The sequence below is a fragment of the Spermophilus citellus genome (assembly GCF_964194105.1).
Source record: "Spermophilus citellus genome assembly, chromosome: 2".
In the NCBI taxonomy this organism is placed as follows: domain Eukaryota; kingdom Metazoa; phylum Chordata; class Mammalia; order Rodentia; family Sciuridae; genus Spermophilus; species Spermophilus citellus.
In genome coordinates, this window is record NC_138183.1 from 141,443,448 (window position 1) to 141,460,882 (window position 17,435).

General features: G+C 37.3%; 1 protein-coding gene across 2 annotated transcripts in view; it reads left to right on the forward strand.

Moving 5' to 3' along the window:
- Positions 1 to 411: 411 nt before the first annotated feature.
- Positions 412 to 17,435, forward strand: part of LOC308635828 (von Willebrand factor A domain-containing protein 5A-like) — a 30,932-nt gene continuing 13,908 nt past the window's right edge. For both annotated transcript variants that reach the window (XM_081270601.1, XM_081270600.1), the window contains exons 1-10: positions 412 to 452; positions 6,837 to 6,893; positions 7,013 to 7,215; positions 7,514 to 7,736; positions 7,854 to 8,029; positions 8,314 to 8,428; positions 12,108 to 12,277; positions 12,519 to 12,607; positions 13,469 to 13,613; positions 14,038 to 14,117. In XM_081270601.1, the coding sequence (XP_081126727.1) occupies positions 6,851 to 6,893; positions 7,013 to 7,215; positions 7,514 to 7,736; positions 7,854 to 8,029; positions 8,314 to 8,428; positions 12,108 to 12,277; positions 12,519 to 12,607; positions 13,469 to 13,613; positions 14,038 to 14,117 (1,244 nt within the window). In that variant the 5' untranslated portion in view covers positions 412 to 452; positions 6,837 to 6,850. The remainder of the gene's footprint in view (positions 453 to 6,836; positions 6,894 to 7,012; positions 7,216 to 7,513; positions 7,737 to 7,853; positions 8,030 to 8,313; positions 8,429 to 12,107; positions 12,278 to 12,518; positions 12,608 to 13,468; positions 13,614 to 14,037; positions 14,118 to 17,435) is intronic.

Sequence of the window (17,435 nt, forward strand, 5' to 3'; positions counted from 1 at the left end):
CTTAACATTATCTATTCTGTAACACCTATCACATAATCCTATTATCCTACTTATTAATATTTCATAACCTATAACCTACAATTTATAATCAATAATCTATATTGATTATGCTCAGACCATAAAATTTAGTGTATTTTATATCATTGCTAATGTTACTGTTGCAGCACTTTCACCTGAAAAACAAACCCCTTCCCTGTGTATCCCTCTAACAGTTCCTTTGTAGACACCAGTCAGATGAAAAATGCAAATGTTCTCCTCATGTTGGAGACTTTTACATGATCTGGAGAAAAGCAGAAGTGCAAATATTTGTTTAAGAATTATCAGTAGGTCCCTTAGTGATATAGTTGCTACTTTACAACTGGTCCCTAGAAGGGGGCGGGACTTCTAGGGAAATTTAACTGCAGTTGCTTTCACTTTCCTGCAGTGCAGAGCTCTGGGGACTTCAGGAGGAGGTAGGCAACCCTGCTGCCTGCACTGGGACAGAATCCCACCCCTGCACCTGAAGCCTGAGAGCCTCCCATTCTGCCTCCCTTTCTCCTGTCTTTACATCTATCTGTTGGTGCCTGTTCTAGCCACAAGCTCCCAGGGTGTGGAATTTAGTACCCGTGTGTGCCAGAAGGATTTCTGCAAGTTTGGCTGTTTACAGGAATCTTGGGGAAAGGCCCTGGAGCAGGAATTTAGCCATCTTCTGATAATCTCCACATTTCCCTTTCTACTATCATTTACTTTTCTCTCTCTCCATACCTCTACTTTTCCTTCCTCCTGTTTTATTTCTCTGGGAAAAAGGTGATGTTTTCTCAGTTTTGTGTAAGTTTGTGCTGTCAAAATGTGGCTTTAAGTCTCCACCCAACTCAATTATTGCAGTTGCTAAGCCCATTTATGTCGAAACTGAGATTGCTGTTGTTCCTTTTTGTAAATACCGGGACAATGAGAATCTAGGACTAAAAATTTAAAGATTGAACCACTCTCTGTTTCTGGGAAAGCCCCACTCTGCAGCCCAAATCACTTTCTGGCTGGCCCAGGGTTTCCACTTCTCATAACAGGATGTTAGTGTGTGGTTCACTGGTCTCTCCTGCTCCTCCCCTCCCTGCCTGCCTGTGACTGCTTCTGTCAGACTCTTGCATCTCTGATGTCCTGTCCAGACAGAGGTCCCAGCCTGAGAGAGAAGCTCCCTCTCCTCCCAGCTGCTTCAGATCCAAGACTTTGACCTTGGTCAGTTGCTGTGATCAAATCTTTGCCCTAGGAATTTCTAGGCACTTTTCTGAAGTGCCATCCTGAGAGTTGGAACAAAATTCTGACCCAAACTAAATTTGATTGTATTGGGAAGGGTGGGGAGAGTATGAACATAGCACCTTTGCCTCAGTGAAGGCTGTTTCTTTGTAGGGAACCCTAGTCCACCTGACTTCTCCCATCCACTGGGGTAAAAACTGGGCATCTGAGAGCTTGAGTTTTCTCACACAGTCTTTGAGCTTCTTAGCTCCTGTGTGAATCTACTGCCTTAAGCTTTCTGAAGGTGTTGTTAGATGTTCTTCCCTGTCCCAACCCAGCCTCTTCTGTGTGTCCCACTCTGGGGGTCATCCTAGAACCCCTTTTCCTCAGTGTGTTCTCCTGTGTTCTCACCTAAACTGTCCTCTGTGTTGCTGTCAAAATGTGAGCTGTTTTGCAATGTATAGTTTTTATCCAGTTGTGTAAAATAACAGATATGGAATGATGAGCCTGGCTTATTGCTATGCATTTGTATATGGGGGTGTGGGAGGTAGGTGCATAGGAAACACAAGAGATATAACATGGATGATCAGCATGGATATTGCATTGGTTTTGAAGATATTCTCTCTCTCTCTCTCTCTCTCTCTCTCTCTCTCTCCTCTCTCTCTCTCTGATTGATTTATGTGCTATGGATCTTACCCAGGGTCTTGCACAAGTTAGATAAGAGCTTTTCTGCTGAGCGATATCCTCAGCCTCAAGGTGTGTTTTAAATGGTGATTTGAATGGACATCATGGGCCTATAAATAGTATTGCCAAATGTTTCAGAATTCTTAGTGTAGGATTGTTCCAGAAGGGAATCTGTCCTTCTCGAGAACATTTGTTTTCTGGCTTTCAGGTCCCTCAGGGAAGGTTGGGGTTCTGTGCACTCATCTGCTTCTGAGGTTCTGGATGAGCACTTGTGTGTCTTTGTTTTTCAGCATGGTCTGTGCTCCAGGTAGTGCCATTTTAACTCCTTAAAGCCTGTTTTTGAGGAAAACCCTTCCTGATCTTAGAAATTTTAGCCCAGGGCACCCTGTTTCAGAACAGAGAAAGTTCATGATCCAATGCATAATGGACCAAGGGTACAGAACTAGGATCAAACCCACCTCTGGATTCCCTGGTTGAAAGAATCATCATGTTGGGCTGGAGATGTGGCTCAGTGGTAGAGCAACTGTCTAGCACATATGAGGCACTGGGTTCAATCCTTAGGATCACATAATAGATAAATTTACTTTAAAAAATAAATCATAACCTGTATATATAAAATCTCAGTTTATTATAATATCACATTTAATATTTGTCCAAGATTATATATTATTAGCTTGAGAAATATGTATCAGACAGCCTAATTTAAAAATAGAGAAAAATGTGTATATATATGCACATATATGAAATTATTAATATATATATACATAATATTTTGAACATAGATAACAAACTGTAGTTTGGTTCAATTCTGAGCCTCATGAGGAAAATCAGAAGGCACGTGGTATAAAAAGATGCAGGACTCTGAATACCATGATCCAAAGTGTATGAGTTTGGCAGGATGAACCCAACTACTATGTATAACAATAAAACTAAAATTTAAAACAGCAGATACATTGAACAATAGAAATGATGACAACAAGAACAATGTTGGTATCTGTCTCCATTGCTTAAAAGTCATCTATGCCACCGACTTATTCTTGGTTTTATTTTTTGAGCTTTAGCAGTCTTAATAAAGGCATTGGAGCTTGCACCAATATATCAGAGTGTAGACTCTATGGTCTCTTTTAGCAGTTGTAGTGTTTCTGTTTTCATTCCTAGGTCTTTGATCTATTTTGAATTGACTTTTATACAGGGTCAGAACTAGGTTCATAGTTTCATTCTTCTACATATAGATACGCAGTTTTCCCAGTACTTTTTGCTTAAAAGGTTGTCTTTTCTTCATTGTGTGTTTTTGACAACTTTGTCAAGAATCAGATGACTGTATGATCTATGTGGATTTCTATTCTGTTGGCCTTCATGTCTGTTTTTTATGCCAATACTATGATGTTTTTTTTTGTTACTATATGTCTGTAGTATAATTTGAGATTGGATATTGTGATGCCTGCAGTCTTGCTTCTATGCATTGCTTTGGCTATTCTGTTTTTATTCTTCCATATGATTTTTGGACTGTTTTTTCCCCCTAGCTTTGGGAAATTTTTATTTTGATGGGGATTTTAGTTCAACTGTAGGTCACTTTTGTTAATATGGCCATTTTAATAATATCAATTCTGTTTTTACAGGAATATGGAGATTCTTTCCATCTTCTGAGATCTCAAATTCCTTTCTTCACTATTCTGTAATTTTAACTGTGGAGATGTTTTTACTTATTTGATTAGATTTATCTAGTTTATTAAGTAGTTTATCTTTTTTGAGACTGTCATAAATGGAATTATTCTTGATTTCTTTCTCAGCATATTAATTACTAGATTATAGAAAAATTATTGTTTTTTGTATGTTACTCTCTGCCCTGCTACTTTGCTGAATTTATCAGCTAAAGGTTATCTGGTGGAGTTTTGGAAGTCTTTCAAGTACAGTATCATATAATAGTATGAAAAGAGAGCCTTCAGAGTGGGACAAAATCTTTACCACATGCTCTTCTAACAGAGAACTAATGTCCAGAATATTTGAAGGATTCAAAAAAACTTAACAACAAAACCAAACCAAATAGCCTAATCAATAAATGGAAAACAGATATAAACAGATATTTCTCAAAAGAAGAAAAATACATTCTCAACAAATATATAAAAAAAAGTGTTCAACATCTTTAGCTGTCAAGGAATTCAAATTAAAACTACCCTGATATTTCATCTCACTATAATTAGAATACAAATAATAATCATTACTGGTGAGATGTGGATAAAAAGGTATGCATGTTCATTGGGACTGCAAATTGGTACATTCATTTTGGAAAGCAGTTTAGACATTCCTCAAAACACTTGGAATAGAACCACCATATGACCCTGCTATCTTGATCCTTGGTATTTAGCCAAAAAGACTAAAATCAGCTTATTATAGTGATATATGAATACCAATATTTTAACAGTGCAACTCACAAAGAAAAATTATGGAACCTGCCATCAACAAATGAAAGTTAAAGAAGATGGGGTATACATACACAATGGAGTTTCATTCAGCTATAAAGTAGAAGAACAAAATTATATCATTATATCATTGCTGGTAAATGGATGGAATGGGAGAGCATCATGTTAAGTGAAATAAGCCTGACTCAGAAAGTCAAGAGTTGAATGTTCTCTTTCAATGTGGAAGCTACTCACCTTGCATAGAACTTAACTAAAAGTGGATCAAATACCCAGGAATTAGACTAGAAACCCTGCATACACTAGAATAAAATGTAGGGCCAACACTCCATCATGTTGGCTTATGAACCAGCTTCCTCAATAAGACTCCTAAAGTGTAATAAATAAAATCAAGAATCAATAAATGGGTTGGTACCAAATTAATAGGCTTCTTCATAGTAAAGTAAATAATTAAGAGTATAAAGAGAGAGCTTACAGAATAAGAGAAAATCTTTGACACCTGTACCTCAGAGCATTAATCTCCAGTATATATATGAACTTAAAATTAACACCCTTCAAAAAAACCACTCAAATAATCCAATTAATAAATTGGCAAAAGAACTGAAAAGAAGAAGAAATATGAATGGCCAACAAATATATGAAAAAATGCCAGGTGCAGTGGCACATGCCTGTAATCCCAGCAGCTTGGGAAGCTGAGGCAGGAGAATCATGAGTTCAAAGCCAGCCTCAGCAAAAGCAAGACAGTAAGTAACTCAGTGAGATCCTGTCTCTAAATAAAATACAAAATAGGGCTGGGGATGTGGCTCAGTGGTCCAGTGCCCCCTGAGTTTAATCCATGGTACCCACCCCACCCCCCGACCCCAGCAAATGTTCAACATCTCTAGCAATTAGAGGAATGCAAATTAAAACTGCACTGATTTCATCTCATTCCAGTCAGAATGGCAACTATAAAGAATACAAGCAACAACAAATGTTGGTGAGGATGTGGGGAAAAATGGTATACTCATACATTGCTGGTGGGACTACAAATTGCAACCACTCTGGAAAGCAGTATGGAGATTCATCAAAAAACTAGGAAGGGAAACACTATTTGATCTGGTTATACCACTACTAGGTATACTTTTTCAAAGGACTTAAAATCAGCATGCTACAGTGACCCAGCCACATCAATGTTTATTGCAGCAAAATTCACAATAGCTGAGCTATGGAACCAACATAGGTGACCTTCAACAGATGAATAGATAAAGAAAATGTGGTATACATACACAATGGAGTATTCCTCAGCCATAAAAAAGAATGGCTTTATAACATTTTCTGGTAAATGGATGGATCAGGAAACTATTATGTTAAGTGAAATAAGCCAATCCCCAAATACTAAAGGTTGTATGTTCTCTCTGATATGTGCATGCTATCACACAACAAGGTGGAGAAGAGGGGTAGAAGAAAATTTCAGTACATTGGACAAAGGAGAATGAAGGGAAGGGAGAGGAAATAGGAATAGGAAAGACATAAGAATGAATCTAACATGACTTTCCTATGTACATACATGAACATACTGCAGCAAATCTCCACACCGTGCACATATACAAGACTGGGAACCTAACTAGAATAAGATGTAATCCATGTTTGTATAAATACATCACAATAAACTCTGATTCATGTATAACTCAAAGAACAAATAAAGTAAATTTTAAAATGTGGAAGCTAGAGAGAAGGAAAAATGAAATAAAAAATAACAAGCCACACAACAATACTAGAAAGACTAATAACGTTGAGGAAGGGGGTCAAGAGGGAGGGAGGAGGGGACTCATGGGGAAGTCCTGAGGTATGAAATCTATCAAATTATATTATGGCCACATATCAACATACTACCATGAATCAAATATATGTGTGCATATATATAACACACAAAATAATATTATTAAAACAAATTAGTAGAGCAAATGGATCAGGAGGAGGGAGGAGGGGAAGGAAGGAAAGGTAATGGGAAATGAGAGTTATCAAATTATATTTATATACAAATATACATAATGAATCCCACAATGTGTATAATTATAAAGTACCAACGAAAATAGTATATGGCAATGTGAATAAAATAAAAAGCCATCTATGAGCCAGCCCTAGTGTGGGAAATTCATATGTGATTTGAAGGTACAATTGTTCTCATTTTAGAAAGAGAAAACCAAGGAGGATTAAGGTTACAACACCTATTCAGTATGTTTAAGAAAGGAGTATTAAACCCACTTTTGAATACTTACTATTAGTATTTGAAGCACCCTCTAGCTTTTTTAGGAATTTCTTCTTAGATGGCACTTATTGCATCTTACAATCTCCCCATCTGGGGATGGCATTTAAAAGGAGCCTAGCTATAGGATTTTTTGTCCCCTTCTCCCCTCCATGTTTCTTCCTAGCACAAAATGTGACTTCCTGAATGTATTCTTATGCAAAAGGAGGCTCATAATGTAATAATGTTTGGATGCATATCTCCCAACATGTCATTCTGCTCATGATGTATCTTTTCCTCAGGACACGGTGTCAGTATGGAGGGCTCCTGTGGCCTAATCACTCTCCAAAAGAAGCCAGGTAAGCCTGATTTCTGACTCTTGTGTACCAGTGTGTCTTTGATACCTAGCTCAATTCTTGGCTTGCAGGAGGCCTTCTATTATAGTGTGTTGAACCCTTGAACCCTAATCTATCCCCAGTGGCACTGAAAAGCATCTCTGTGACCTTGTCCATCCATGAGTTTGTGGCTTGTGTGTCTGCAACCTTAAACTATGAAAATGAGGAGAAAGTCCCTTTGGAGGCCTCCTTTGTATTCCCCATGGATGAAGACTCTGCTGTCTATAGCTTCGAGGCCTTGGTGGATGGGAAGAAAATTGTGGCAGAATTACAGGACAAGATGGAGGTACAGGAGATGGGTCCTTTGTCTTCTCCCTTCCTTTTACCTTAATGATTAATGTGAACTCTTTAAGATCTCATTCAAATGCACCTTCACAAAAAATGCTGGAGTTGGATGCTTTTCTATCTATGCACTTCTAAATTCTGATTTCCTGAGATCATTTAGGGATCAATCAATTAGAGGCATTCAAACTACAGCTATGAAATTGACAAGACCCATTAATTTCTCTAACAGTCTTCATTTTCTGCAGTCCTGTCTTTTCATTTGTTGTTACCTTTCTTTCCATCCCTCCTATTTTCCTTAGGCCCAACACAAATATGAAGATGCCATATCCCAGGGTCAGGAGGCCTACTTATTGGAGGAGGACTCAGACTCTAGAGATGTCTTCTGTTGCAATGTGGGGAACCTCCAGCCTGGGTCAAAGGTGGAGCTTACCCTGAGGTACGTGCAGGAGCTGCCCTTGGACGCTGATGGGGCCCTGCGCTATGTGCTCCCAGCCATCCTAAATCCTAGATACCATCTTTCTGGTAAGTACCTCTCCCCTTTGAGTAATAGTAGTGGCATAATAGGGGAATTCACTTTATATTTATGGGGGTGCTAAAAAGTATTGGCAAGGGAAACAGAATGAAGTTCACTTTTTATAGGACGGCTTGAGGACAGTTGCCTTGATATGAAAACTCCTCTAGTCCCCTTGGAGGAACTGCCCTACACACTCAGCATGGTTGCCACCATCAGCTCCCAGCATGGCATCCAGAGGGTCCACTCCAACTGCCCCTTGAGCGCTGTTGAGTTCCTTGCAGATGATAAGACTTCTGCTCAGGTAATCAGTAAGAGAGGACTGTTGTTGCCAGGACCCTAATCCTTGGGTCTTGATTTTGTCCAGCCCTTCCCAGGTGGTCCTTACTTTTCCCTATTAACCCAGAGGGGGATGCATTGTGCTCCCTCTTCACCCAGGTTTAATGTGCTGAGTCTTCTCTTGATTCTCTGCTTTGCCACTGGTCATGCTCACTGGTGGAGAAAGACTGTGGCCCTCAACTCTGACCTCAGCTCCAGGCAGCAAAGAGTGATGTTCTAACCTGACTCCTTTGCTGGTCCCTAACTCAGGTTTCCTTGGCTGAAGGACACAAGTTTGACAGGGACGTGGAACTCCTGATTTACTACAGGGAGGTGCACAGCCCCCGAGTATCTGTGGAGGCAGGGATGCTTGAGAAGAAGCCAGGTATATTCTTTCTTCATTTGTCCTCACCTCCTAGGAGGTGTTTGTCTATCTTGGAATCACTGTCAAATATTCTCACTTCCATTTCCTCTTCCCAGTAGCAGGTAAACACGTCAATTTGAAATACTGAAAGAGTCTACAGCATGCACAGTGGTCAGGTTTGGGAGTATCCTGCGGTATTGTCTTGTAGGCAAGTTTAAGTAGATTAGTAGAGAATTGGGGAAAGGGCATAAACAGATAAATTCACAACAGAAAACAGCCAATTATATACCTGTGACAATCATCAATTTTAAGAGATGCAAATACAAATATGTGACATTTTCCCCATTCAAACCTAAAAGATTTCCAAATCCAGTCATGCCTATTTTTTCAAAAGGAGTGATATAGATTGTTGAAAAATAATTGGTTTTTAATCTTTTTGAGATAAATTTGGCATATAGGTTTAGTATAGTCAGCTTGTTTGCTGCTGTGATTAAAAGACCTGACAAGAACAATTTTAGAAAAGGAAAAGTTCATTTGGGGACTCGTGGTTTCAGAGGCCTCAGTCCACAAACTTCTCTGGGTTCAAGGTAAGGCTGAACATCATGACAGAAGAGTGTGGCAGAGAAAAGCAGCTCACATGATGATCAGAAAACAGAGAGTGACTCCACTTGCCAAATATAAAATTTTTACTCCAAAAGCACAACCCCCAATGCACACCTCCTCTGGCCGCACTCTACCTGCCTTTGGTTACCATCAGGGGATTAATTCAATATTTGGGTTAAGGCTCCCATGACCTAGTCCTTTCTCCTTTACACGTCCTTGCTTTGGGGGAACATGTCACATCCAAACCATATCACAGGTGAAAATATATGATCTTTGTGGTAATTCCTGTTTGAGGAATATTACCTAAGGAAGCAAATATAAATATAAGTAAAAATATGCACTAGGTATGTTTTAATATTATTAATAATGTTAATAATATCAAATATCAGTAAAAAAAATCACAATGTCTCACTTGGACTAAATATACCATACTTTCAACAACTTGATAAATTATTATGCAGCTACTAAAATAATGTATGTTGACACATTGAAATAATTTTTAAAAAAGACCTCTAAGGAATTGGAAGTATAATGAAAGTAAGCCCTACCAATAGATTGCCAGTATATTATACCATACGTATTAGGAAAAAAACATTTTAAAAATCAAGAAATATACAAGTGGTGTTTGTGATTAGATTAACACAAAATTGAATTTTTAAATTTCTTTTTAAATTAAACAAATACTTCATTGGTTAATTGATCACAGCTACATATAATATCACTGCAATTATTTATTTTTTTAATTTTGATAAATATAAATAAAAATTTTAACATTTTAGCCATTTTAAGTGGATAGATCTATGGCTTTAATTTATTTACCTTTTACAATAATCAACACTGTTCCTCTTCAAAATACTTTTAACATGCCTTGGTTTCTTAATTTTTAAGACTCAGGTTTGTAAATTAGTAAGCAGAGTTTCTTACTGAGGTTTTTTTTTTTTGCTCCTTTTTTTCTAAGTCTTCCTAAATACATATGTGCTTTTTTTTTCATAACTAAAAGTGAAATAACCTGAGTCAGTCTCTTTCTTTGGCCTTCTGTGCTGCTTCCATTTTCATGACAGAAGAGATACTGCCACTCAGCAACCTTTTCCACGTGGATGGAATGGAGGCATTCTTGGGGACAGTCACATTCACAGTGACATGGTTGGGGCTAGGCCTTTGTCTCTGTGACTACAACTTCTATGAGGACTGTTCCCTGGAATTGCTTCCATAAGCTTTCCCATGGTTGCTTCATGTTTGAGCTTACAAATTGGCACTCTTGGTGGCACCTCACTTGTCCAACTTTTCTTCCAGCGTTTCATACTGAAGTCACTCAGGGCCACCTAACCTCAAAAATATTTGCTATAACTAGTTTCCCTCCCACGAAGCTGCACACTCTATCAGTTAGTTACCTGGTGTTTCTTTTCCTATTGGTGAGCTCCTTCTTGAAATATCCTAGAAGGAACCTGGCCTTTACTGAGTATTATTTAAACCTTATCTTAAAGATAAGGATTGAGATTTCTGTCTCTTTCCCCCCAAGGTATTCCCTTGTTCCCATGCAGATTTTCTCAACTGCTCCTCCTGACTAACTCTGCAGGTCATAGAATAATATGAGGGGCAGTTTTTATCAGTCTTATGAATTCCTTGCAGCAGGTGCTACTTCTTGATCATATATTTGGTTTAGTTGATTGGATGTTATATATACACAATGATGAAAAGGAAAACCTTGAATGGCAGCCTGGCTCAGTAAAAACTTTTAGAACTTGTGCCACATGAAGCATATCAGTATGAGAGGAAAACACACTACATTATTGTTTTTTTTTTTTTTTAATTTAGAATGGGTTTGTTAACTATATTAAGAATGCAATTTTAAAATTAAAATTTATATTTAACAAAATGTAATATTTAAAACTAATTTTATGTAAATATTACTAAGAGGTTAATGTGACCATCAAGAAAGTTCCTTAAAAGTATTGTATCGCTTAACAAATAAAACAATCATAAAATAGGTCTTATTACCATGATTTTCAGATGAGGAAATTGGAGGTAACAAGTGGTAGAACTAAGGTTTGAAATACTTTGTTTGAAATCCAGGAAGCAGCATTGGTGAAGCTAAAGATAATTTGTAGGAGGCTGAAAGAATTATAGTAGACAATACACATGCAGTGCTCACCATGTATCTGGCGGTGTTCTGAACAGTTCATATGTACTAACTCCCATCATTCTCATTCAACCTTTCTGACTTCTCAGAGCAGTGCCAACCCCATAATACCCAGGTGTCTCTCATTTCAGAAAGGAATCTACCTTCACCTATCAAAACAGTGCTGCATTATATATCCAGATGTCCAGATTATGTAAACATCATTTTTTCAACTCCTCTTCTATCAAAAGTTTTTTTGGGTGACATCTACTATATTAAGTAGCCTGTTTGACTAGTAGAGTATCCCATGGATAAAAGATTAAACTGAAATAGGTCTCATGGTCATACTGAATCTCAGGGCTACTAAGATTTTAATTCTACCATTCTGGAATCAGTTTACAAAAATAGGATAAATGGTATATAATTCCATATCCTCTTATACTCCCTGAACTTTAAACATGGAGTCAATATAACCCAGCCATTCTCATTTCATTTCCATCTCGGTAACTGATGTTTCAACTCCAGTATCAATTTTCATTCACATCTCAAAATGAAATCTCAGCAATGGCTTTGACATTTTATCCATAAAGGGTGGTCTCCCCATGTCTCCTCACACCGTTGTTTGTATGAAGCTATTTTAGTTTACCAGAGATTTTTCTAATCCCACAGCTTCCTTTTCTTGTGGGGAGCATGAATGAGTACTTCACACTAATGCACTATTATAATTATTGTTTGTGCCTACTAACCTCTACCCTCTCTCTTCTCTTTGATATGTGATCTATTTCTATACTTTTATATGTTTATAACTCACCTCCAGCCCTTTGTAAGAAGATTGTGAATAAGGATCAAGCACAGTGTTGTTTATATTTCAGTTTTTCCTGTCCCCTATTGTGTACACTACAATTACTTCCTGGGAATTTTAAGATTCTTGGGCTCTTGTTTCCCCCACCCCCCAGGATCTTTATCTTTTTTTTATAGATAGTTTAATGGGAGATTCTTCTGTCATGGTGAGTTTCTATCCAAACATTCCTGAAGATGAGGCATCTGTGACCTGTGGAGAATTTGTCTTCCTTATGGACTGCTCAGGAAGTATGCAGTGTCCCATGAATAACCAGGATGGGTCTCAGTCACGCATAGAGGCAGCCCAGGTAAATCTAGTTTCTTCTTCTGAGTCAGGTAGACAAGTGAGGGTGAATCTGAGGAGTTAAAGTGGGGTGCATTTGGAGATGCAGGTCTGTTCTCCACCTGAGCAGCAGCTGGTACGACCACTCAGAGGCCCTGGAAGGTAAAGTGGCATGGAACCAAGGTGACAGGCTACAGCCCCAAGTGTTGGCTCCACAGGGTCTGAGAAGATCCTCTCACTCCCTCCTCATCCTCTCTCCCCTTCAGGAAACACTGATTCTGCTGCTGAAGAGTTTGCCTATAGGCTGTTATTTCAACATCTATCAATTTGGATCTTCCTATGAGGAATTTTTTCCGTAAGTCTCTGAAAAGGCCAAAAAATAAATACTTTAAAGGGAGGAACTCTATTGTAAAGGGATTCCTGTTACCAAAAGCTCATTTCTTGTTTCTGATGCCAATTTGATAATGAGGACATTGTTTTGAGAAAAGGAAAAAGTTTATTTTTTTTCTGGCAAAGGGGTAGCTAAGGGACTCCTGTTCCACAAGGTGTGATTCTGCCCATCAGGGAGAATTGAAGGTTTTGTAAGAACAGTTCTAGGTGTTTTATAAGAACAGTTTTGGTGTTGCCTGTAGGAGGTTGTGATTCACTTGTTAATTTGGGAGATTGCCATTTCTTAGATCTCTGGAGCTCCTCCTGAAGTCTGAGTTACTTGGTTCCTAAAGCAGGTGTGATAACTATCAGCCTAAGACTGGAAAAAGATAGCCCATCCCCCACCCCTAGGTTAGGGAATGGGAGAGGGAGGAGAGGAAAAGAAAACATGTTCATTTTAAAATAAGCTTCAGTGGCAGAGCAGCAAAGTCTATATTCAAAGCATGAGGTGTACCACTGTAGGATTACTGAAGGGTCAACCTGAGTTTGGGGGATTTGGGGTGGGATTGCTCTTTTTTTTTTTTGGTAGGAGGGTTACCAGGGATTGAACTCAGCAGGGGCATTCCACCACTGAGCCACATCCCCAGCCCTATTTTTTTGTATTTTATTTAGAGATAGGGTCTTACTGAGTTGTTTAGTGCCTCACTTTTTGCTGAGGCTGGCTTTGAACTCACAATCCTGTCTCAGCCTCCTGAGAGGCTGGGAAGGATTGCTGTTTGATGGGGTTTCTCAGCAGCAGGCAATATGAAGCTGCCACCATGCAACTGGATGCTTTTGTTTCTCTCAGGGAGAGTGTGAAGTACACTCAGCAAACAATGGAAGAAGCAGTGAATAGAGTCAAGCTCATGAGAGCAGATCTAGGGGGCACTGAAATCTTGGCACCACTTCAGAACATTTACAGGAAGCCCTCCATTCCTCATCACCCACTACAGGTAGGAATTGGAATAGACTTAACAGAAGGACACAGAGAAAATGAAAGAATTAATGTCCTTGAGCTTTACTGCAGGAATTTTAAAATATGGTGTGTATTTTGAAGACTCTATTTTATAATAAAGAGAAGTAAAGAGAAGTGGTATTTTTCTTATCCCTTCACTCAATTGGATGGACAGTGGAACTGCCTCTGTGGAATGCCCCAAAGCCTCTGGCAAAGTCAGTGTGTGGAGGAGCCCCAAATCCCCAGTGTTTCCAGCAATCCTGAGAGGACAGGGTCCCAGTGACAGTGGAACACGGAAGAGTGCATGCCTGTTTGAAGAGCCCTTGGAGTCTCTGGAATGAAACAATTGGGGTTTTCAAGGGCAAATCCTGATACCTTGCAATGAGATTGAGGATTGATGTGTATTTTCTTTCTTTGTACAGCTTTTTGTCTTCACAGATGGAGAAGTTTCTGACACATTTAGTGTAATTAAAGAAGTTCAGTCTAACAGCAATAAACACAGGTACGAACTGAAAGTGATTTCTGCTGGGGTGACCATACTCCAGTAGTGCCACATGAAGCCTACAGCCTCATGATACCACTGTTGACAATGTTTTCAGAAGAATGACCCATTCTAAAATTTTATTCTTACCAGTTGAAAATGTATTTTTCTTCACAGAAACAAATGGTAGTTTTCCAAATAACACCAACAACACAGAAAACTCTTTGTCCTTTATTTTTCTAAGCCACAATAGAAGAAAGGTTTCATTAGTGTGTTTTTCTTTATTACAAACGTCTTTGACAAAGTTAAACAGGAAACTACATGAATTACTGTGATTTAGCTTGATGAACTATCACAATGAGCACAGAGTGACCCCACACAGGTCTAGAGCTAGAATGTTATCAAACTTCTTCCTCTTTACCCTTCACTCATATCCTGTTCTCACTTCCAATCCACTTGTTCTTCTGACTTATAACTCAATGGGTTATCTGTCCTTGTTTTCAGTTTAAAATAAGTGAGCTATATAGTAGGTTTTTCTGTCTGTATATCTTGTTTTTCTTCTTGTTTTCTACAGTGTGTTGAGATGCAAACATATGTTGCATGTAACCATGGTAAATTTTGATTAGTGAATATTATTCCATGGAATTACCATAATGTAGTTTCTCTTGATTCAAATGCTGATGGACTTTGGCTTTGTTGTTAAAAATAATGCTGCTATGAACATTCTTTCATCCTTGTATTTACCTTTTGTTCACCCACATCTTTATAGTTAACCCTCCACATCTACAAGTTCCATATCTGTGGATTCAAATTTTTATGTAATATTTATATTGTATTAGGTATTATAAGTAATCTAAAGATGATTTAAATTATACAGGAAGATATGTGTAGGTCATATGAAAATACTATACCACTTTACACAAGGGACTTGAGTATCAGATCTGGAGGTTGTTTCCACATGGGATTTTGGAACCAATCCCCCGTGGATGTGGAGGGAGGAGTGGGTATTGACATTTATATACATATATATTTCTTTCAGTAGACAGAGTTGCAGAATTTGAGGGAAATGCCAGACAGCTTTTCAAGTGGCTATAGTCATTTAATTCACAATGTCTTTACAGAAGGTTTTCAGTTGCTTCATTTTCTATCCAAAATTTATTGTGTATCTAAAGTGATATCTCATTATAGTTTTAACTTATAGTTTCTCAGTGGCTCAACATCATACCTAATTTCATCTGTATTGGCCATTCAGTTGTCTCCTTTTGTGACAGAGATTCAATTTGCTTTCCTATTTTTTTAAAATTTTATATTATATGATTTATCTATAGTTCACTTTATAATCTGAATGCAAGCACATTGCTGACTATATGTTCCAAAAATATGTTTTCTCACTATATAGCTTGCCTTTTTACCCTCAAAATTTTATCTTTTGAGTAATGGTTATTCTTATTATAATTCAATTTTTGTTCTTTTTCTTTATGATTAGTCTTTTTTAGATGTATTTGTGTGTGTGTGTATGTTTTATTTGAAGTACTTTCCTATCCAACATAATGAAAATATTTTCTTTTGTTGTTTTTATATTTTGTCATTTTGTCTTTTCTATTTAGATATAAAACATATTTGTAAATTATGTTTGTGCAACATGTGTAGTAGCTGATCATGTTTTATTTTTATCATGTAAACATCAATTTTTTTCTCATTTATTGAAAATTTTCAATTTCCCTCACTGATGGGCATGCCCTGTTTTCACAAGTATGTGCCTGTACCTGTGTGGCTTGATTCTAGATTTCCTGCACCCCTCGATTGGTCTGTCTATTTGGATGCATGCCAATATTACACCATTTAAATTAATGTGGCTTTATGTTTAATCTTGATTTTTCAATAAGTCCTCTACTTTGTTCATTTTTAAGGTTCACTTAGTTATATTTAGGACCCTGTAATTATTGTAATTGTAGTATTACCTTGTCAGTTTTTAACCAAAAAATATCTAGTAGGATACTGATTAGAATTATACTGACTTTTTAAAATCATTTTTTAATTAATTAGTTTATTTTAATTAGGCACATATGACATCATAATGCATTTTGATCCATTGTGCATAATTGCAGCACAACTTTACATTTTTCTGGTTGTACACACTTCAACATCACACAATATGTGCACTCATACATATACCTAGGGTAATCATGTCCATCTCATTCCACCATCTTGCCTGCCCCCTAAAATCAATTTTTGGAGGATTTAGTATTTACTATGCTGAGTTTTCCATCTATTTACAAGGTACATTTGTCCCTCAGTCTCTGTGCAGCATGACTTTTACATGAATTATCTCAGCTACTCTTTCCAAAAACTCTATGTCACAAGTATTATTGCTGATCTATTAAAATCAGAAGACGTTCACCTCTGACATACTTGGCATAGTAGTTGTATATAACATACTTACAGTCTCCCAATACTTTTAACCATCTCTAGATTACTCATACCTACTACAATGCAAATGCTAGGTAAATTGTTGCTATACTTTATCATTTAGGAAATAACAAAAAAAAGTGGTCTATACCTGTTCAGTATAGACAAAATTAAAATTTATTTTTAATCTTCTGTTGATTGAATCTGTAGACAGAAAATCTATAGACACAGGAGGATAACTGTATGTTTATGCACTCATCTTCCCCCCAAAAAAGGACATTCTGGCTAAATGGTCACTATAGAACTATTTAATTTAGAACATGTAGTATTGAGATAATATCATATCCCATATAGGCCATATTTGTCAGTTTTCTAATAATTTGATTTTTAGTTTTGTTTCTGTTGTAGAAACAAATCCAAGAAGAAATATTTTATTTAGTTGTTTTGACTCTTTTGTCTTTTTTACTGGAATAATTCAGTTTTTCATTACTTTTATAGGATTAATAGTTCAAAGAGAACTAGACAGATATTTAGTAGAATCTCGGTTTGTATTTGTTTGACTGTTTTAATTCATGTTTAAATTAATACTAAGCATTTTGGGTAGAAATATTGCAAAAGTGTAACATTAGGCCTGGTGATATTACCTTTGACAACTTAGTTACATACAGGGTGCTTTGTGACATATAAATTTTAAATTTGGTAAACATGTTGCTTTCCAGAACATTTACTCAAATTTGTTACTTTAAAAATTATGTTATTACTATCTCTGGTAGTGCAATGCTATTCTTTTCTTGTGTTTGATTTTTTTTTTTCAAAGCAGTGATTGGATTGAATCCAGAGCCCTACACATGCAAAGCAGCTGCTCTGCCACACAGCTACATCCTCAGCCCACAATGGTGACTTTTAAAGTATCAAGTTTTCCACATTCAC